This window comes from Lathyrus oleraceus, chromosome 1, assembly GCF_024323335.1.
Source record: "Lathyrus oleraceus cultivar Zhongwan6 chromosome 1, CAAS_Psat_ZW6_1.0, whole genome shotgun sequence".
Lineage (NCBI taxonomy): Eukaryota > Viridiplantae > Streptophyta > Magnoliopsida > Fabales > Fabaceae > Lathyrus > Lathyrus oleraceus.
In genome coordinates, this window is record NC_066579.1 from 74,472,027 (window position 1) to 74,493,118 (window position 21,092).

At 36.3% G+C, this 21,092-nt stretch overlaps 1 protein-coding gene across 1 annotated transcript; it reads right to left on the minus strand.

Moving 5' to 3' along the window:
• Positions 1 to 4,749: 4,749 nt before the first annotated feature.
• Positions 4,750 to 7,749, minus strand: LOC127116377 (uncharacterized). Its single transcript, XM_051047376.1, has 3 exons — positions 7,046 to 7,749; positions 6,361 to 6,432; positions 4,750 to 5,003 (listed from the first exon to the last, which is right to left on the minus strand). The coding sequence occupies exons 1-3, from the start codon at positions 7,640 to 7,642 to the stop codon at positions 4,947 to 4,949; spliced, it is 726 nt and encodes a 241-aa protein (XP_050903333.1). The 5' UTR covers positions 7,643 to 7,749; the 3' UTR covers positions 4,750 to 4,946.
• Between the last annotated feature and the right edge of the window lie 13,343 nt (positions 7,750 to 21,092).

A 21,092-nucleotide genomic window follows, 5' to 3' on the forward strand; every position in this document is an offset into this window, starting at 1 on the left:
TTACCCGTGATGATATCTTATCCTCTAGAGGATTAGCGAAGTGATAACATTTATCTTTGTTAAGGAGGATCTACCAAGGATACCCTTGAAGGAACTACTACAGGAATTTGCCATGAATCTAGGGGTCTTCTTTCTCTCGTTCGCTCTTTTCCTATCGACATTGCTAGATTTGTCATTCCATAAGGGCAAGTTTCGAACCATTGGAGGCCAATGGATATCCCATATTCCGTAATTGATAGGGATTTAATTGCTCGAGTGTGACAGCATAAAGGATATTGTGTAGACTTCTCATCTAGGAGGAATCGCGTGAGTGTTCAATCGATTACGGTGACTGTTACACCTAATGGCAACTCCGTGTTTGGGGTTCCATTTATCTTTTCACAATCTCAAAATCCTAGCACCAATTGATCTTCAATTTGCGGTATGGTATTGGTATTTGCTTTGAAGAGGTGCATCGTGGACAGATCTATGTTGGAGGCTGTCATGGTACAGACCTCTTCGATGATCGATAACTGAGGTGGAATCAGATTAGATGGTTTAACGGAGCTTTTCGGTGTGACGTAGGAATGATTGTGTCCATTCCTCGATGGTTTCGATAGAGACCTGACTTTGAATCGAAGAAGATCTATTCGCACAATTTCTCAAGAATTAGAAGTCAATTCCCACTGACAGTGTCATTGTTTCGTTATGGAACCAGAATTGTTGTTGATTGACAATGTAGGACTTTGAAACCAGTGATGTTGATCTCCAATATGGTGGTACGGGGTGGACCTACAAGATCAACACTCCAACGACCAAGTAAGTTCAGAGTTCAAGATGAGTATAGTGAAAATGGAGATCAATAAAATGTACTTTGAATCTCATGTATGTTGACTTTATATGTTGCATAATTTTGATTTGAATTTCACTTTGTTGGACCTTTACATTAGACTTTTGACTAGTTCAGAAGAAATAGAATATAAAAAAACTTTAAAAGAGAGAACATATGAAAAGGTGTAATAAATTTTGTATTGATTAAAATGAAAATTTCATCTATTAAAGTGATACAATGAAACTTATAAAGACTAAGAGTATAACTAACTCTAATTTAATTTAACTGATTTGTAACTAACTGACCACGAATAACTAACTATTATCTAGGGTAGACAATGTTAGAACAAGATTTGGTTATGCATTTATACCTTGAGTTTTGATGATAACAATGTTATATTTGTGTGAGAATAATTTTGGTACCCTAATGGTTGTTATTGTGTAGCTTTAACAACCAGTTCTGATTATGATCATATGATGTGCAACATCATCAGTTTTTGAACCTTTGCGTTCCAAATCCGTTTATGCGCTACAATTAGAAGTTCTGAAAGACGTCAATATTGTTGTTGCAATGTTCTTTCTGCTTCTGTGTTATTACACCCATCAGAAGCTTCTGAGGAGACTTCATATTGCTGTTGCAATATTCTCTCAGTTTTTGCTTCTGAACGTGACTCTGATGACCAAATTTCTGAAGAATGACAAGCTTCTGAAGTTATGTTTTGTAGCTGAGGATTCTGAAGATCTCAAGACAGACGATTGAAGTTATCAAGGTTCTGACTGAGGATTCTGAAGATACTGAAGAACTCAAGCCAAACTACTGACGTTCTCAAGGTTCTGATTCAAGGTTCTTAAGTCTCTGAATATAGCTCTCTACTTCTTCACTTCATGCTTCAATCATATTTCATTAGAAGCCAATAAATCTGAAGATAAGACTAAATGAGAATGTGATCAAATAGTACATAATACAAATCGAACAACATTTCCACTACCTGATTTCGTGGGCAAGGACAGTACTATACATCACACTTGTCATTGAATTTGTGGGCGAAATGATAATACGTAGTATCATTCCTTTCCCATCAATCAGTAGACAGTCACTCAAGGATCTTTCTCCATTTTGCCCTCCAATGGTCACATGTTTACATTATATAAGCATGCATTGGAGACTTGAAGAAAATGCTGATTCTGCATAAGTATTTTGACAAGCTATTTTTCTTTGTGAAAAGCTATCATTCTTTGTATATAATGTTCTTTAAGTGTTTGTTATTCATTTTATGTAAAATTGCTTGTGTAGAAGCATCTTGTAACACCTAAACTATTATTCAAACTATTTGTTTGATTCCTTAAGTAGGTTATCCTTGAGAAGATAAAGAAAATTGTTTTTTATGAGTCCTTGAGGAGACTAAGATTTAATTGTGTAAGTTATAACCGTTTCATGTATATGTAAAATGTCTATATAAAAAATAAGACAAATAAAAACATAACCTTCATTTCAATGTCATTTTTAACATTTTCCCTCCCTATGACTATACGAGGGAGGGATATGTCACACAAGAGGTGTTCTTGGATTCGAGCCACATAAGACATATGCCTAAACACATGTTCTTGTTTCATGTCATGTAGTAAGTTTGGTCCAATCATTGCTCCTTGAGTGTCATCTAAGTTGACCTTACATTACAAGATAAGATAAATAAGTAAGAATATGTTTTTTTTAATAAAAAAGTTGAGATGAGTTGAACTTTGACACTCATCATAGTACAAATCTTAAAATTTAGATATATTTTGTTTATAATGTTATATATCAAAGAGATCCTCACAGCAGTGAGATTAAACCCACAACCTCTTGATAACTGAGATAATTTTATATCAATTGAGTCAATTTTTTTTATCAAAAACATGTTATGTATATCATATTAGTATTATTTTTGTCTATTTTTTAAATAAATTTTTAGTTAATATAACTAATTGCCCAATTAATTACCAATAATTTTTAAGTTAATTGATAACTAAATAATTCATTAAAAATTAAGCATTAATGTATAATTACTATTGATGTGAAATAATCACGCGCTCCTAAAGGCCAAAACCTTGATATATAGACTTGCAAATTGCAATGCAAAGCACAAATCTTTCCAAAAGGAATAATTAAAAAGCCTTTTATGGCAAACACAATTCCTTTACTTTTCCATCACCTTTTCCTCTAACTTTTATTCTTCTACATTACCCAAGAAGATTCTTTTCTTTTTCAACTCTTAACTCTCTAAAGTAAGGCACATTATAAATACAAAATAAAGGGCTAGAAGAAATTGAAAGAACAAAACAAAAAATCAATGTGTCATCCAGGATTTCCTTTTGTGAGCCAAGAAGGTTTGATTGTACATACAAGATGGTTTGTATTTCAAGGGTCAAATGAGGTAGAACATGAACCAAGACATGCTCATGGTGGCGGCGGCTCCGGTGAGAGGGATTCCGTGAAGCGATGCGTGTGTTCGCCATCACAACATCCGGGATCATTCCGGTGCCGGCAACATCACGGTGAGTATGTTTGGCGTGGTAGAAGAGTTAAGTAGTTGTAGTTTAATGATTCTATGAGATGTATCTAATTTAGTATATAAGCTAAGCATTGCATAATGAAATAATTGAACATGTGTATACATTTTTCTTCTTTTTATTTTCAGAACTCTCGTTTGAATAATTTGAGATCAAAGGTTTTATAGATGAGTTTTGTAAGGAAGTAAGAAAAATGATTGTTTTCTTTGTTTCTCTTGTGGCAAATTAAAACTACAACAATTTTCAGTTCTTATTTTAAGAATAGAAATGTTGCCGATTGGAATTTGTTTTTGTTTCTAACAAAGTTTTTGGTTGAAGGAGAAAAAATATTGTGAAGAATATAACAATCTAAAATTCCCTTATCTAGCATTCATAAGCACATATATACTTCATGCTTATTAAATAAATATATACTTCATCACATTATTAAAATTATAAAAAATATATACTCAATGATATTATTAAAATTTAAAATCAAATAATCATCCCAATTTTGTTTTAGAACTTCGCAAATGTTTGATAGAAATCAATTCAAAAGTCATAGGGTCTCTTCCAACATAAATATAGTTCTTGGATTCAAATAAAAAATGTAATAGCGTTAAATCTTTTAAATGAGAGTTTGTCATCAATTATAACTCTCCACGAGAGGTTAGTCAATGTAGTTGCAGGACGTCAATTATAACTCTCTGATTCAAGATGTCAATTATAATGATTCAAGAGGTTAGTCAATATAGTTGCACGAAATCAATTATAACTCTCTGATTCAATGTAGTTGCTGGCTCATGATGACTCCAGTTTAAACATTGATATGACCATTTGTGAAGAAACCATCTTAAAAATATGTTCAATTCAAGGTAAAATTTTCATTCAAGTGCGATTGTAGAACACAATGTTAATGATAATCTTAATGACTTATGTGTTGTTTTATATGTCCAATAATGAAGAAACCATCTTAAAAATATGTTCAAAAACAATTTCTTTAATGACTTAGGTTTGGTTTTACATGCACTGTAACGTGTGCAAGTTAATAACAAACATGTCCTCAATCTATTTTGATCACTATGATCACGTTTCCAAGTATATGCATTATTTGAGAATAATGAGAAGGAATAAACAATCAAAAGTTTAAAGGCACAATAAAAGAATAGGATTTTAAGCTTTAATTTCATTCCCTTTTTATCTTTGGGTATATGCATATGTTCCATCACCAACAAATCTACTAGAAATTTAGCTCTTTATGCCATTGCTAGAATCCTCTGAGAACAGAATATTTGTTAAAACATGTAGTGGCACCAAAATTTTGATGCTAGAACCAAACATGACAATGATGCTCCACTAAGAAATTGAGATTCAAAGTTTCATTTCAGCAACTTTTAGAACCACCCAAAATAATGAATTAACCACGTGGTTTATGATCATTAATTTTACCGCATTAGATACAGGATGCTTGTGGTCTTAATTCAACCAGAATTTACAAGGATGTGTGATGCATATACAATCGAACGGCAAATGGGCATACAAATATTAACGCAATGAGAAGAACACCAACACCTCTGTAAAAATAAATGATGCTAAAGGTTTAAAAATCACGGTGTCTCTCCGGCTGCAATACTTATGTTCCGATCCAGTGTATCACCCAGGGACTGAAGCATATGTACAAAAATGAATTAGCAAATTCTTTCCATATTAGATCCAAATACACATTAAAAATTCAAGAACAAGAGCCTAAAAACTTATAAACTAGGGAAACAAAGCCCATAACTATGATTAAATTTAAGCTTTTAGCTTATTCGAGCTAAAATTGATTATTTTTCCTATCCACTTCAAACTACCTATGGAGGTATTGGGATCAAAGCATGGATAAGATTCTTCAAACTTATGAAATCCTATTGAGTTTCAAGTCTGTTATGCATAATTTCTTAGATTCATAGGAAAAAGATAGTTATATTATGTGAATGATTTTCTAGTTTAAGCATGTAGAAAGACTGATATTACATTAGCCAGTGATATTAAACTACATAACATTACCAGGAAAAAGAGTGTCGCATAATTAAATAAAAAAAAAAATTGAAAAGATGAAGGTGATGCACTGCTATCCAATTACAAATAAAAAGTAAAACCAAAGTTTGTCCAAATAACAAAAATGATGCACACAACCATATAAAGGAATTGTGTACTTTGTGTTTTTTATGGTCTTCAATAAGAAAACACAATATGCTATATCAATTTATTGCATACAACTGCTTAATATAGTACAACAATTTAGACTTTTGTTTGTTTGAAATTTCAAAATTTTAATACAAGGGCAAGGAATACTTTCAAGAAATTAGGCTTTTTATAAGTTCACTCCTAGCTGATAAGCAACAGCCTTGCAGTTTCAAACTCCTAACACATGAAAAACTCCCTCAGATAAGGGTTGCAAACTGGGCCAGGCATGCCCGTTTAGCTCGTCATTTTTGGCGATTCGAGCCAAGTTTCCTGGCACGCCCCCTCTACTTTGGTGGGCTTCAACAAGGGCTGATATGACTTTTTAGCCACTTTTAGGCTTTATGGGTAACAGGGTCCATAGATCCCTCCCAGTTTTTTCGTAGGCCAAGCCAAGGTTTTCGGCCTGCTCCCTCTACTTCACCCACCCTATTTCCTGACGGACTTTGGCGGGGCAGGCAATGCCTGTTTGCCACCCCTACCCTCATATACATGCAGTTTCTTTTACTTTAGGGTGCAATAGAGGGTTAAGAACCCTGTTTCTAATGTTTCATAAAAGAGAACTCCACAATACGGACTCTCCTATATCACACTAAACAATTGGAGTAACTATCGTAATCATAAATTGCGGTAAAAACAGACTAAGTGTTTGATAGTAAGGAAAGGAAAACACGACTTAACTAAAATGCAATGCAACAGATTTGCCAAGAGCTACATGAAAAATTACAAAAGAGATGAATACAAAGTGCTGCTCATAAAAAATCAGTAGCCAAAAGTATAAACAAAAAATCTCACCTCAGGATAGCAGTCTTGCCGTACAACTGTCTGCTTGTTTAAATTCACATACACCGCACACGACACCGTTGCCTGAATTTACCATTAAACATTTCAAATACCGTTAAGAACTTAAACATTTGTATAAGTTCTAAAGAGGGTTTACAAAAACCGTTTATTCCATGTTCATATCAAAACAGTTATAGCCACAAACTATTTAAACTGTTATAACTTCTATTAAAAGACTTATAACTTCTATTAAAACCTGTGTTGCCCTTGCTTGGGTAAGAAATCGTGTTTTTTTAGTTAGCGAACCAACCATATAACATGTACCAAACAGAAAAAAAAAAAGTACATACTCGGTACGGACCTTACATGTACCGTACGCATATCAGTACCAGATACATACCCGGCACTAGTACTGGAGTACCAGTGCTTCACTGATTAAAACAGTTATAGCCACTATTTTACAACATTTCAAGATTGAAATTATAACCTAACAACTGGGAAATTCAACACTTGAACTCAAGTTATATCAAATATTAGCTGAAAAATCATCTATTGCTGGCACAAGTTACAATTCCAAACAACAAAATCCCAATCCTAATGATAAAATAATAAACAAATAAAAAAATCTCTGCAATATACAATATCAAAACAAAATATAAAATTGAGCTGCTAATTATAACTATAACTATACTAGTACCTTCAAAGGAACATCGAAGAAGAGAAGCCCTAATTTCCCATCAACACGCGTATCAGTCTCCAACGGAATCACGCCTTTCGCGATATCTTGAAGCAGATAAAAAGCATCATAGATAACTTCAAATCCATCAACGGATAGCACAACGTCGACATAAGAAGATCCACGCGCCTTAATCCGAGCACCGCCGACGGAGGAAACCAACCCTAGCTGACGACCACGGTACCCGACGGAAACAACAAGGGAATCGTATGTAAGGGAGAAGAAGTCTCTGTTACGAACCTTCACTGTGAGGGAAAACGATAGGTCCAGAATCGGTTTAGGATTGGTTCGGATTCCGATGTGGTTGATTCGGATGCGGACGAGGCGAATCTCCGGGTCGGATGGATAGAGGATGAAGATTCCGGCGGCGATGAGGAGGGTGAGGAGGAGTGCGGCGGAGTAGATGAGACAGGTGCGGTGGTGATGGTGGCGGGAACGAGGACGGTAGGAGGGAAGGAGAACGACGACGTTTTGTTGTGGGTAAGGATAGGAATAAGGGTTGGGGTTAGGGTTGGAGGGAAGGGGCGAGTAAGAAACAAACTCGTCCTTTCCTGTCATGTTGTTGATGAGATTCTTTTGGGTGTCCTATCCTACACCATCGGACAACAAAATGTAACACGTACAAACAAATACTAATACTACTATTACTTGTACATGATAAGCATTGCTTAACTTCAACTTATATTAGTTAACACTTAACATTTTTAGGTCAAAGTTAACTTAACACTTAAGAGTTAAAATATATTATCTATAGATAATAATATATAATTGGAAAATTTGGTTTTGGTGTAGTCTATTTTTTTATCAATTTTACTCTTAAATAACTTACATACTAATCTATAACGATATATAAAGGAAAAATTTTGTTTTGGTGTAGCCTATTTTTCTACCAATTTTACTCTTAAATAACTTACATAATAATCTATAACAATATATAAAGGGAAAACTTGGTTTTGGTGTAGCCTATTTTTCCACCAATTTTACCCTTAAATAACTTTCCTAATAATTTCTAATAACTTCTATTGAAACCACTATTATCATCTTTCACATAATTTCCTACTATTAACTTCTTATATAACTTTCAATTAAAATTAACATTAAATAAAACAATATCGTATATATTTTCACGTATGTTTATTAAAAAAACGGACAGACCCGTCTGGACGCTAGTATTCACTAAAAGGAAAATAATTACGAGAGACTTTTTTTTATATAGAGAATACGAGATATTTTATGTATTTTTCTTTTAAATTTATGGATCGTTTTTTTATTGTGAGGGTGAGATATTTATAGAAGACTTTTTAAGTTTGGGCTAGAAAGGTAGAAATGGAGAAGTGGAATAATTGAATACTTATTCTCTCTTAAATTGTGGAGGAAATATTTTTCTTGTGACTAATATTTTTTGGACATCTCATAGGCCGCATGTGATAAATGGAACATGTTAAAGGCTCCCAAGATGAGTGAGATATCTTAACTGAGTGGTCTGAAGGTGCTTCGACGACCAACCCTACTTCGGGTGCTCGCTCAACGTTACCACACTTAGTTCGGATTGTCTCTTCTTGGACCTTTCCTCTTGTTAGGGCTACAAATCGGAAGGTCAATACGAGGGAGCATTTTACACTTTGGGATTTTTCTTTAAGAGCAAGACATATTTGTGAGCGAGACACCACATACTCATTCAAAATCTTAAAGTGATAGATGTGTGGGTTCTCCCACTTATAAATGCTCAAGTCTCCATATTTTTAATCAATGCGGGACTTCCCCACACTACTCACACTTATTCTCAACACCTCTTTAGGCCTGATAAAATCATCTTTAATCTAGAGTCCCTCAAACACGAGGCTTTGAAGATGGTGAAATAATTAACTTTAACCTCTCTATGATCGTGAAGATTCTGTGAGTCCCTCAAGCAAAATTTGGAGTGATTCCCACAAGCGATGTTAAGAGCGAGTCACTCCATTAAAGCTTGGGGAAATCTCCCTTAAGCGTCACTCAGGAGAGCATGTGTAAGATCAAATATTCTAGGTATGTAGTTTTTTTTGCCCATGCCCCTCGAAGTTTTTTCTTAATGGAAATGTTCATGCTTTTTGGCAAGTTTATGGGATAATTGACTTTTGTTTTTTGGATTTATTCTTTTCTAATTTCAATTACTTCTGAGGTGTCTTTCTTTTCTGACATATAATTATTCCGTAGGACGACATAAATCATTTAGTGAAATTCAATATATAATTGTCTCGTAGAATGACAAGGAGATTCTTATGAATTCATGCATTGTGCTTTCAGTTAGAGTCTTTAATAAGTGCAAAGAGAGACATTGGGTTCCTGCACCATACCTTCCTTCATTAATAATCTTCTGGAAATTTAAAGCCTGGCTCTTTATTATCTCTGTAAACTATTGTAGTAACCTTGTAGGCAAACATCCCAAACATGGCGATGTATCATATTTTTAATTATGCTGCAAAAATATAGGATACACGCTACTTTTTCTGATTTTTTGAGGTCTGGAAAAGTTTGTCCCAATATCCGATAACGTAAAAGCATAACCAAAGTTTCTTTGGATACACCTTCGCTACACTACATCCCTTAGTAAAATACAATATGATTATTTATTATTATTAAATTTCATTCGTGAAAGCACAGAGCAATACCACCACAAATTTCACCGCCTTCGATAAACGAAACACTTGACCAATAATGTGTTACCAATGGAAAGTTTGAGTGTGGCAGTCTAATTAAGTGGGCAGAAATGATATTCTTTAATTACTACACCTCTGGTCACTATTATAATCAACAATAAAAATTTAGGTTCATTGAATAATTGATGTATCTGATATATAATAATGACCAAATACATCATTTATTCAATGAACCTAAAAAGCTTTTTTTACTTATAATAGTGATTGAACGCCTGTCTAAGAACGCACGCTTGAAGCTAGTACATATATTTTTTTTAAATTGGTATGCTTATTCATGAAGAAAACACCCAAAAAAACATATAAAAGAAGATAGGTATATAAAAGGAGGGGATCGGACTAAACCCTAAAGGAAACTAACAAAACATATATAGTAAAGAAGACCAAGCATATTATTGACTAGATCCTCTCTGATTACAATTGGAGGAGAAGACCATCAAGTAAACACAGACAAGGATAACCCTAAATTAGCAAGAGTATCTATATATTGGTTTCCTTCTCTGCAAATATGAGAAATAAAAAAATGGATTTAAACTTGATCTATTGGAGATATATTACCATTGGATGTTGCAGTAAGTTAACAATGTTAACATAGCTTGTATGTTTATTATGTAGTGTATTAGTTCTGTTATAGTTAGGTGTTAATTCTAACTATAGTTGTTATATTATTCAGCTACGCTCTTTTTCTGGTGTGGATAAATACTTGTAGCCGTGTAACGCATTTGATTCATTGCAAATCTATCCAAAAATCTTTCTCTTTCATTGTGTATTTCTCTCTGTATCTAAATGTTTCAGTTTCGATGATGAACTTCCATATTTATCTTTTTCACCTTTAACATGGTATCATTCTTAGGAAATGATCATTTGCGCTTCCATTATCTCTGAACCTACACCTCTTTTGACATCTCTGCGTATCATATTGTATCTCCCAGCTTTGGTCCTTTAAGCTTTATCAATGGATTCCGTTGAAAATCAAGAATCAGGGATCAAAGATCCAGCTCAATCTCAAGAACTCGCCATTGATTTTGCATATGTGAAATCCAACAATTTGTTCAGACCAAAACTCTCAATCAATCTACAAGAGAACAACTATTTGCTTTGGAACCAGCAAGTGGAAGGAGTTATCTTGAGGCAGAAGATGCATAAAGTTGTTGTCAATCCTCAAATCCCGCAGAAATACAAATTGACTCAGGATCGCATCACAGGTACATTCTCTGATGAATATGAAACTTGGATCGTTCAAGATCAAGTTGTGTTCATCTGACTTTAACTATTATATCTGAATCTATTTTACCTAGAGTGTTAGCGTGTAAACATGCCTTTAAAGTTTGGGACAAGTTCCATCAATACTTCATTGCTCAGATGAAGGCTAGGGTTCGACAACTGAGAGTTGAACTCAAATCTACAAAGAAGGGTAACAATTCCATCACATAATTTGTGGTGAGAATCAAAACCATAGAAAATTCTTTGTTGGATGTTGGAGATACTATCACTGAACAAGATCAAATAGATGCAATCTTGGATGGTCTTCCCTAGGAATACAACCCTTTTGTGATGCAAATGTATGGCAATTTTATGTCAACCACACTTTATGATGTTGAAGCGCTTCTTTATGTTCAAGAAGCACAATTGGATAAGTTTCATCAGGAGCTTGCTGCTACAACCATTGTTGCCAATATTGCTCACACAAAACATGAAGTAAGTAGCTCTATAGGAGTGTTTCCAGGCAATAATGGAATAAGTAACGTGTACAATCGATGGCGTGGTTAAGGTAGAGCTAGACCTCCATCTGGTAATCTACCTATTTGTCAGCTGTGTGGAAAATATGATCACTCCGTCTCAACTTGTTGCCATCACTTTGATGAGAATTTTATGCCTCCAAATACCAACACTACTCAACCTAATTCTGGTGGCAGCACAAGTATGAGTCAAGAAAAATCTCAAGATAACTTACAAAATTCTCAAGTTATGGATATGATGGCTTCCACTGGTCGACCTCTTACTACTACTCAGGAATATTCTCTACCTGCAGAGCTAGAATCTCAAGCGTGGTTCGTCGGCTCAGGTGCTTCCTACGACTTAACCCCATATGATTTTCATTTGCAAAATTTTAATTCATATGTATGGTATAACAAAGTGTATGTAGGGAATGACCAAACTCTTACTATAAAATATGTAGGTTCCACTCAATTTCATTCTAAACTTGTTCCAAACCATAAGTTAATGCTTGCTAATTTCCTACATGTACCAAAAGTTATGATCGGGAAAATAACAAGTGTACTATTTTGCCTTTTATAATAATAATGGGGAAATTCCCCGAATGTCGATCTCAATGACTGCAAGTTAATATTGAGTTTAAATTATCATTCAATTAAACAAAAAGTATTAATTTGGTTTTTAGGTGTAAAAATATAATAATAAAAGTAAAGGTAAAGAAGGATGAAAATAAGGGTTTATAGAGAAAAAGGGACAATGCCAGGGAAGGTGTATGATGTATCCCTGTAACAACTCTGAGTTACTATTAAATCAACAAATATCAGTTACTACCAGTTCTTAAGGATATTTTCTCCCAAGTCCTTGGTGAGAAAACCTTTAATCAATCTACCCTAATTTCCATGTCCATAGCCAATTAGGGTGAAGTTAAGCTGTATAATATCAAGAATACTCTGGTTCATAAAGGGTATCCCTAGTCCTAGGTGATATCTACTGTAGAGTAACCTTATGAAAACCTTATCAATGGCGGTCCAGCCTAATTGATAACCACAACTCAATCTCGATTGGTCTGAAAGAGAAAGCAATAAACACATCAAAAGGTTACCGTAAAAACAATATTATAAATGTAAATGTAAACTCAAATTCGTTACAATTCTAAATCAGGGACACCCCCCTAGCATTGGGGGGTTTATCTACTCATATTGTTTAAGATAAATTCAAGATAAAAATTACACATTACAAGTAATTGGATGACTTTGATCTTCAATCGCTCCCGCTCATGAACACCTTCAGCTCTCTGAATGCCTTGATCTTTGTAATTCTTGATTGCTTCACAATACTGTGTTTTACCGTATTCCAAGATGATTTTTCCTTTGGCAGAAGACCCTCTTTTATAGTGAAAATTCCCAGCAGCAGTTGGACAGGTCCAAAAATATCTCTAAAAAGCCCGACGAACAAAAGCCCGAGAAAAACTGAATTTTTGGGCTTGGGCTGACACGGCACATGCCAGCTGACACAGGTGGTCGTGTCAGCCTACTGTTCTAGATGACACGCCCCTGGCAGGGGGTGACACGGTTGGGGATTATGCCTGACACGGCCCGTGTCAGATGACACGGGTGGCCGTGTTAGGCTACTGTTTTCTTCAACATGTCCTCCCTTGCCTGACACGGGTGGCCGTGTCAGGCCTCCTGTACCGGGGTTTTCTTCTCATCTGCTTACCGGAATCTCGCATTGTCTCGTTCTGAGTTCCCTAGTTCTTCTACCTGGACCTGTCGGACAAAAACACAGTTATCCCACGCATAAAATCACTAAAATAAAAGTAAAACATAAGAATGATTAAAATGACTTAAATAAAATGACGGAAGTAAAACTAACTCGAAATGCACCATAAATGCTTGCACAGTGTGTCAAAAACCTCTGTTTCGTGTCGGGTCAGTAACGGATACTCAATGCAAATGGTGACTGATCACAACCTCAAACTTATCTCATTGCTTGTCAGAAGTAATCTTTCAGACACATTGTCACTCCCCATAATTCTTTATGTTTTCCACCACTGCTGAGATCATTTGCTAACGTCTTCCCTTTTTCTTCCACAAGTCCTGCTTTTCTTTGTAAGTCTTTCTTCGCACTTCCACTTCAAAGCACCATTTCACCTGTCAGCGTATATCATATTCTCACCAATTCTCTCGGGGTAAACTGTTTTCACTCATAATTCAAAGTATGCAATATCACTCACAAGTTTGAATAGTCTCTCTTTTCCTATCACCTACACACAACACACACACTTTTGAGGTCTTTCGGGTTATAACTTGGCTTGGGTTAGGGTATGGATTATAAAAAAAAGGAGAACGAATGGCTTTTGGTTCAGAGTCGATGTTACATCCTGTGTTTGTTTCTTTTATTTCATCGGTTTTCTTTTCTTATTATTTATTTTTTTCACCGAATGCCCTTTTTCGTGCTTCTTTTTTAATCTTCGAGTTATAATTTTTCTCTTTTTTATTTTTCTTTCTTTCTCTCGATTCATCAATTTTTTCTTTTTTTGTTCTTGCACTTTCTTGAGCTTTGGGAGCTTTTGGGGTTTCTATCCCAAACTTAGTTTTTCAACACAGTTTGAATGTATTATCATGACTCTGAACAGGGTAAGAAAGTGTTTTTGGCTAAGGGGTACATTTATGGGGTTTAAACAAACAAATGGATATAGGCTCAAATGGGGTTAACGAGGGATATAATTATTCGGGATGGCTAGAAAGGCTCAGGGTTAATTTCAAACAACGTGCCTCAGTGTGTGTATCATGCAGTGACAGTCCCAGAGAGTCTACGCAAATTTAGAGTGATAAAGACAAACTTGAATGTCGCTCATGATGATCAATGTGTTTGGCTTTTTATGCCTCACTCTGTTTGGTTCAGCTTTGACTGGATCACAGTACTCATTAGTTTGGTGCGATTTCTTCCTTACTTCGGAATGTACAGAATACTCATGTCGGTTAAACTGTATACGTTGCATCTGATCTTACTTTCAGTAGTGTCAATTTCCTGGGGAGATCCTTCATAACAAGTCATGGTTAGTGGCGTGGTCCTTTCATCCGCTTTCAATCGTGATCATTACTATTTCCAACCTATCAACACAGACTTGACACACTCGCAACATAATGTACCTTCAACCAGAAAATTCAAATCTAGAATGCACAAAAGTAAAATAACACAATAACCAAAATACTAAGAATAAAATACCATAAAAGACCTAAAATCTCCCCCACACTTGAACTCAACATTGTCCACAATGTTTTCAAACAAGAGCAAAGGAGGGCACTCACCGTATCTTACTGAGGAGGTGGTTGCGAGAAATGAAGCATCAACTGTCGCATCATGTTGCTCATCTCATCCAACATCTCCCCCTGACGGGCTTGCTCGATGCCTTGTCGTTGTTGTTCCGTCCTCAAGTCACCTATCTCAGTTTGTACCCAGCTCCATTGGTTAGTTGACCAAGATGATGAACCCGCCCCCTGTTGGGTGGGTTCCTGATGTGGTGGTACAAACTGCTCAGGAGGTGCTTGAGGATCTTCTTCTTCTTCTTCTTCCGTTCCTTCCACCTAGTCATCCATAAATTGCTCACCTGCAGTAAAATGGTCAGTTTCGTGGCCTTCATCCGCGTCGGGGTCAGTGCTCACATACAACCAATTAGCACAGTCAGTAATAGCAACTTTGTCCGAATCCGGCAGAGCGATAATAAACCTTTTATGGATAAGTACGGAATAGTAAGTAGGGGCAACAACAATCATATCTTGTGAAATTAGAGCAGACGTGTCAATTTTTTGTGTTACCTGCAATTGGCGTGTCTTCGAGTAAAACAACTTGATACCCGAAATGCTCAACGATTTGGGTGATCATTCCCCCTACGGATATGCCTCCGGAGTTTGCTCGTCCGACTCTGCCCAGATAGTCTGCTGCAAAGGCAGCTACATTGATGGCTTTGTTTTGAGCCATCGAGTACATAAAGAATAGCTCTCTCTGAGTAGTTACCCATGTGCTATCGCCTCTTCCAAACAGGGTATAGGCTAAACCCTTCTGAGCGTACCTGAAACATGGATTCTAGATGCCCGAGGCTTTCGCACCTTTGGAAGAGTAATTCGTCCTCCCGGTGATGGCAATTCAGAAATCCTTAGGTGAGAACCCGACTGGGACCGCTCCTGGTCCGTTCAAAGGGAGTCGAAGTATTACTGCTAACTCCTCAACAGACAACTCATGATAATTATTAAACAACCGGAAACGCAAAGTGCCGAAATAATACCTGGTCGTGTCTATCCACCATTTTTCAAGCTGGAATTCCAACGTGCTGAGGAATTCAAGAGTAATGCGCTCGTATGTCGTCGCTTCCAAACTCATGAACTCGAGTATTCCTAAAACATGGAACATCCGGTATACCTCTATTTTGAGCCCTAGAGCATTCAGAGTATGCTCACACATATACCTTGTCGGCGTGAGTTTGCGCTTTCGGTGAATTTGGTATCTCCTTTCTTGTTCCGGATTGTCAAACACGATGTTGTGTGGATTTGGATTCCAACTCAGGCGCTTCCGTGACTTCGCCATTTCCACGAGTTGTTGCTTCATCTCCGCAGGGGCATTTTGGACCTGTAAAAAATAGAAATTATTTGAACTTTTGAGTTAGGAAATTCCGAAACCGTGGTTAGGACTGGGACGGCGAGTGGAGTAATATTAGTGAAGGGTGTTTTGGCGATAGGTGAGTGGAAATGAGGGTTATGGAAGGTTTTGAGTAGGGAGGTTTATGAGTTTTAATGGAAGTTGAAAGGTTTTGAGAGAAAGAGATGAAGAATGATGAGAGAGAATAATGAGTTGTAAGAAAAAAATCTGATAATGATAAGGTTAATGGGGAAAATGTATGGTTAATGATGGATTAAGTGGGTGGGTCCCACGAAAATTCAAATTTTCAAAAAAAAATTGTCTGCCTGACACGGCCGTGTCAGCTGACACGGGTGGCCGTGTCCGGCTACTGGATTCCCATGGTTTGGATATTATCTTCAGTGATCCTGACACGGGCCGTGTCAGGCTACTGTTGATAAAAAAAATTCTTTCACTTTCAGTGCTCTTGACACGGTCCGTGTCAGCTGACACGGGTGGCCGTGTCAGGCCACTGTTTTCCATCTTGTTTGTCTGTTTTTTCCCTCTTGACACGGCCCGTGTCAGTTGACACGGGTGGCCGTGTCAAGCTGTCATTTTGGCCGTTTTTTTTTGTTTTCTCTTGGTTCAACTGCTGGTTCCTCTGGCTACGTAGATCGTTCTTTTTCATGATTTAGACATTTTTTGATGTGATGTTCCCTCCTTGTAGATCTCCTGTATAACCTACAAACACACAAAACTGATTAGATATAAAAAGCATGGGTTGCCTCCCACGAAGCGCTTCGTTTAACGTCGCATGGCTCGACGGTCCTCCGTCTGCTTAGGTGATATGGATTTTATCGATTGGACCACCCTCCTGGTCTTGTATGTACGGTTTAACTCTCTGCCCATTCACCTTAAACGTGTCTCCATTTGCGGGATTTCTTAGTTCAACGGCTCCATGCGCAAATACTTTTTGTATCATAAAGGGTCCCGACCATCGTGACCTTAGTTTCCCTGGGAATAGCTTCAACCTTGAGTTAAATAATAAAACCAGTTGTCCTTCCTGAAGTTCTTTCTTCTGAATGCGCCTGTCATGTCAGGTTTTGGTTTGCTCTTTGTATATCTTGGCATTCTCATATGCTCGATTTCTAAATTAATCCAGCTCTTGTAATTGGAGGATCCGAGATTTACCCGCTTTGGAAAGATCGTAGTTGAGGAATTTGGTAGCCCAAAACGCCATATGCTTAAGTTCGAGTGGTAGATGACAAGCTTTACCATAGACCAATTGATACAGGGACATACCTATTGGTGTTTTGAACGTTATTCGGTATGCCCAGAGTGCATCATCGAGCTTGATTGACTAATCTTTTCGTGAGGCACTAACAGTCTTTTCTAGGATTTGCTTGATCTGCCGATTGGATACCTCAACCTATCCACTAGTTTGGGGGTGGTATAGTGTGGCGATTCTGTGCTTGACATTGTATTTCCGTAGTAGGTTTTCCATCAGCTTACTTAGGAAGTGGGTACCTTCGTCACTAATCAGTGATCTTGGAACCCCAAACCGCGCAAAGATGCAATTCTTGAGGAAATTGATTACCACTTTTGCATCATTCATGGGCAGTGCAACTGCTTCCACCCATTTCGACACATAGTCAACCGCAACCAGAATGTATTGCTTTCCAAAGGACGGTGAGAAGGGTCCCATAAAATCTATCCCCCACACATCGAACATTTCGACCTCTAACATGGCATTCTGAGGCATCTGATTTCTTTTGGATATGTTGCATGTTCTCTGACATCTACCACACTCTTTTACCACTACTTGTGCATCTTTGAACAGTGTAGGCGTAATACCCCAAAATTTACCCTTCATTTTTCCTGGAAGCATGGGATTATGTTTTACACTTCATTAGCATCATATTAGGTCATACTCATTGCATACTGCATTAGTGACATGGAGATCAGGTTTTGATCGATCACTCATTAATAGAAGGAGCCCACACAAAGCAAGATTGAGAATTGGACTTCATTTTCTAAGTATACAAGTCTCAAGGGTCTCAAGGGGGTCCAAGTATCTTATTATGGTCCTCAGTTCATCAGTGAAGGATTCAAAGCTATCAGAGTGTTCATTTGGATTTAATCAGAAATTAGGGTTTCATGGCTACCTGCAACAGGCAATGTTTGGTTGGAAGTAGAGGATCTCATCCATGTCATGATTAGAGAGGCATCTTGGCCTAGGAAGATTCACAATTATCTCAGAAAGATCCATTGGCAATCAGTGCAATCAGTTCCTGATCATTTTGCCCTAAAACTAGGGTTTGGTATAAAATCAGTTTATTTCTGATTCTCTGGGTGAAACTCTTTTCCATGGCCCTCCATATGTCCACAAGGGTCTACATACAAAAAATCAGCTCTTTATTTGAGCTAGAAGTGCTTCAATTGATCAATGGAATCGGGAATCAGACAGTTTGGGAAAGTCAACTGTGGGGCCAGAAAAGTCAACTCCTGACATTTTGAGAGTGGAATCTCAAAATCCATGCCTAGGGGATCCTACATGTGAAATTTGATCAAGGTTGGATCATGGATTCATCATTTAATCAGGAATTGGAAAAGTTACTTAATTTGGAAATGGTTGACTTTCCATTTAGGGCAAGTTTTCATGATCGTTGCACTCACTTTAAGCCCATTTTGCATCAAGATAAAAGCTCCATTTGAACATTTCTCCAGCATGAAATTTGTTCCTCTTGTTCCAAGCTTTCTAGAGATATAAAGTTTGCTCCATTTGGATTAGAATTGAGAAAGTTATGCTTAGTCAAAGTGAGACATTTTTTTAGGACACTTAGAAAAATTTCTAAGTCCAAAATCTTCAAAATTTGTCAAGACTTCTTGGCCAGTTTTCTTGCACTTCAAGGCATTATTTGAAAAATACTTTCTTCACAACAATTGTACCTTTCCATGTCCTCTTTCACATCCTTTTGGAATCATCTCATTTGGATCCATGGTTTGAGAGATACATTCATTTAAAGTGGGCACCATGACTTGATTTTCTAGGCAGATTTTGGGTCTGGCTGGCCCAATCAGATTTTCTAAGCATGCTGCACAAACAAGTCATGTTTTTTTACCTCTTTTGGCCATGCATTGGACATCCATTCACTTAAGTTTGGCCAAAAATAACAACATTTTACACCTCACTTCACACTTTTATTCTTATGGATAAATCACTTATTAAAAAGCTCATGAGAACACCTAATCCACCCTATTTAAGAAGCTAAAACCCTAACCCTGAGGGAGCATTGGAATTTCGTGGCAAGGAGGCAAAGCTTCATCACATATCAGATTCCATTCCACTTCTATTTTCCATTAGGTAATCATCTCTTCCATGGCCATGTTTTGATATATCTGCGCTTGCTTACCATGTCCATCACCATTAATCCTTCCATTTTCATATTTCTTTTTCTTATTTAAAATATTTTCTTCGTCCATAAAATTACCCAAAAATATTTTTCACTTTTCTTAACGTTTTATTTAATTTTATATATTTTTTATTTTCGTATTTTTTTAATACTAATATTTTATTTTAATTATTTATTCTAAATGGTCCATTTTAACATACTTTTTTTTATTGATTTTATTTTTATGACTTAAAGTTATTGTTAGCATTTGATTTTTGGGATGAAGGTTGACCACTGTCTCATGGTCAACCTGACATTTTCTTGGAATTTTATTTCACATTTTCAATTTATTTTGGATTTATTTTTGACCTAGTTTGGTTGGTTGACTTTTAATTTGACTTCTATTTTATTTTAATTAATTCACGTACCAATTTTCATTATTTTTAAAATATTTTTGGGGAATGTTGATGTCCTGACCCCACCTTATTTAGTTTAAATTTTCATAATTTTCTTGATTAATTTACTATTTATTCTTGATTTATTTCTAACCTAGTCTTATTAATTGACTTTTGGTTTGACCTATGTTTTGTTTTAATTAATTCATGTGCCAATTTTCATTATTTTTAAAATCTTTTTGGGGGATGATGATGTCCTGACCCCACCTCATTTACTTTAATTTTTCATAATTTTCTTGATTAATTTGCTATTTATTTGTTATTTTTTAAGTTGACTTGAATTTTCAGTTGACTTTTTTATGATCGATGTTTGACTTAGGGATTGCTTATGGCAATTGAAGAGATTTTTTGATCCTCCCTTGTTCATCTCATATGCCATGTATTAGAGGCCTTTTACCTTGATTTTATTTGGTCCTTACCTCATTTCCTGATTAAATTATTCAGTGGACCCTTCGTGTGTATATTTTCATCTGTTTGATTCATCTGTTATCTTTTATACTTGTTTCTCTCATTCATGATTTCTATTGCTTGATTATTTAACATGTTCATACTCCCATGCATTGTTTAAATGCTCCATTATTTGATTTTTTGGTTTGATTATATATTGTTTATTTATCCGGTCTGATTGTTAACTGTTACCTGCTTGTATGATGTATGAGGCATATATTCTAATTGTTTGTTTGCCATGAACAATCCCCATTCATAACAAATGTACCCCTCTTCCATAAAGTGTATAATATTTATTTCTTTATTTCTTTAGTCACCTGTTAATACAAGAATTAAAACAAACATCCGATAACTATTTCAAAATAAGATCAAAAGCTCGATCCAACGTCGAGTAATCATTTTCAAAACGTAACAGAACCAGCACGCATTCATCCATCCTCTTATAAGTCGATTGCCTCAGGCATCGCCATCTACCTGTAAGTCGATTGCCTCCGGCATCGCCATCTACCCTTATATGTAACTCCCCTTCGCGCTCCATCCGTCGACTCTTGTTCCATTTAGGTAGCACCCATTAGGTAGAACCCTTTGTATGATAACATAGGTAGAATTCCCTTATTCTTTGCATGCTAACATTAGGTAAATGTTCCCCTTTGTAAATCCTAACACATAGGTCCATATTACATGACAACTC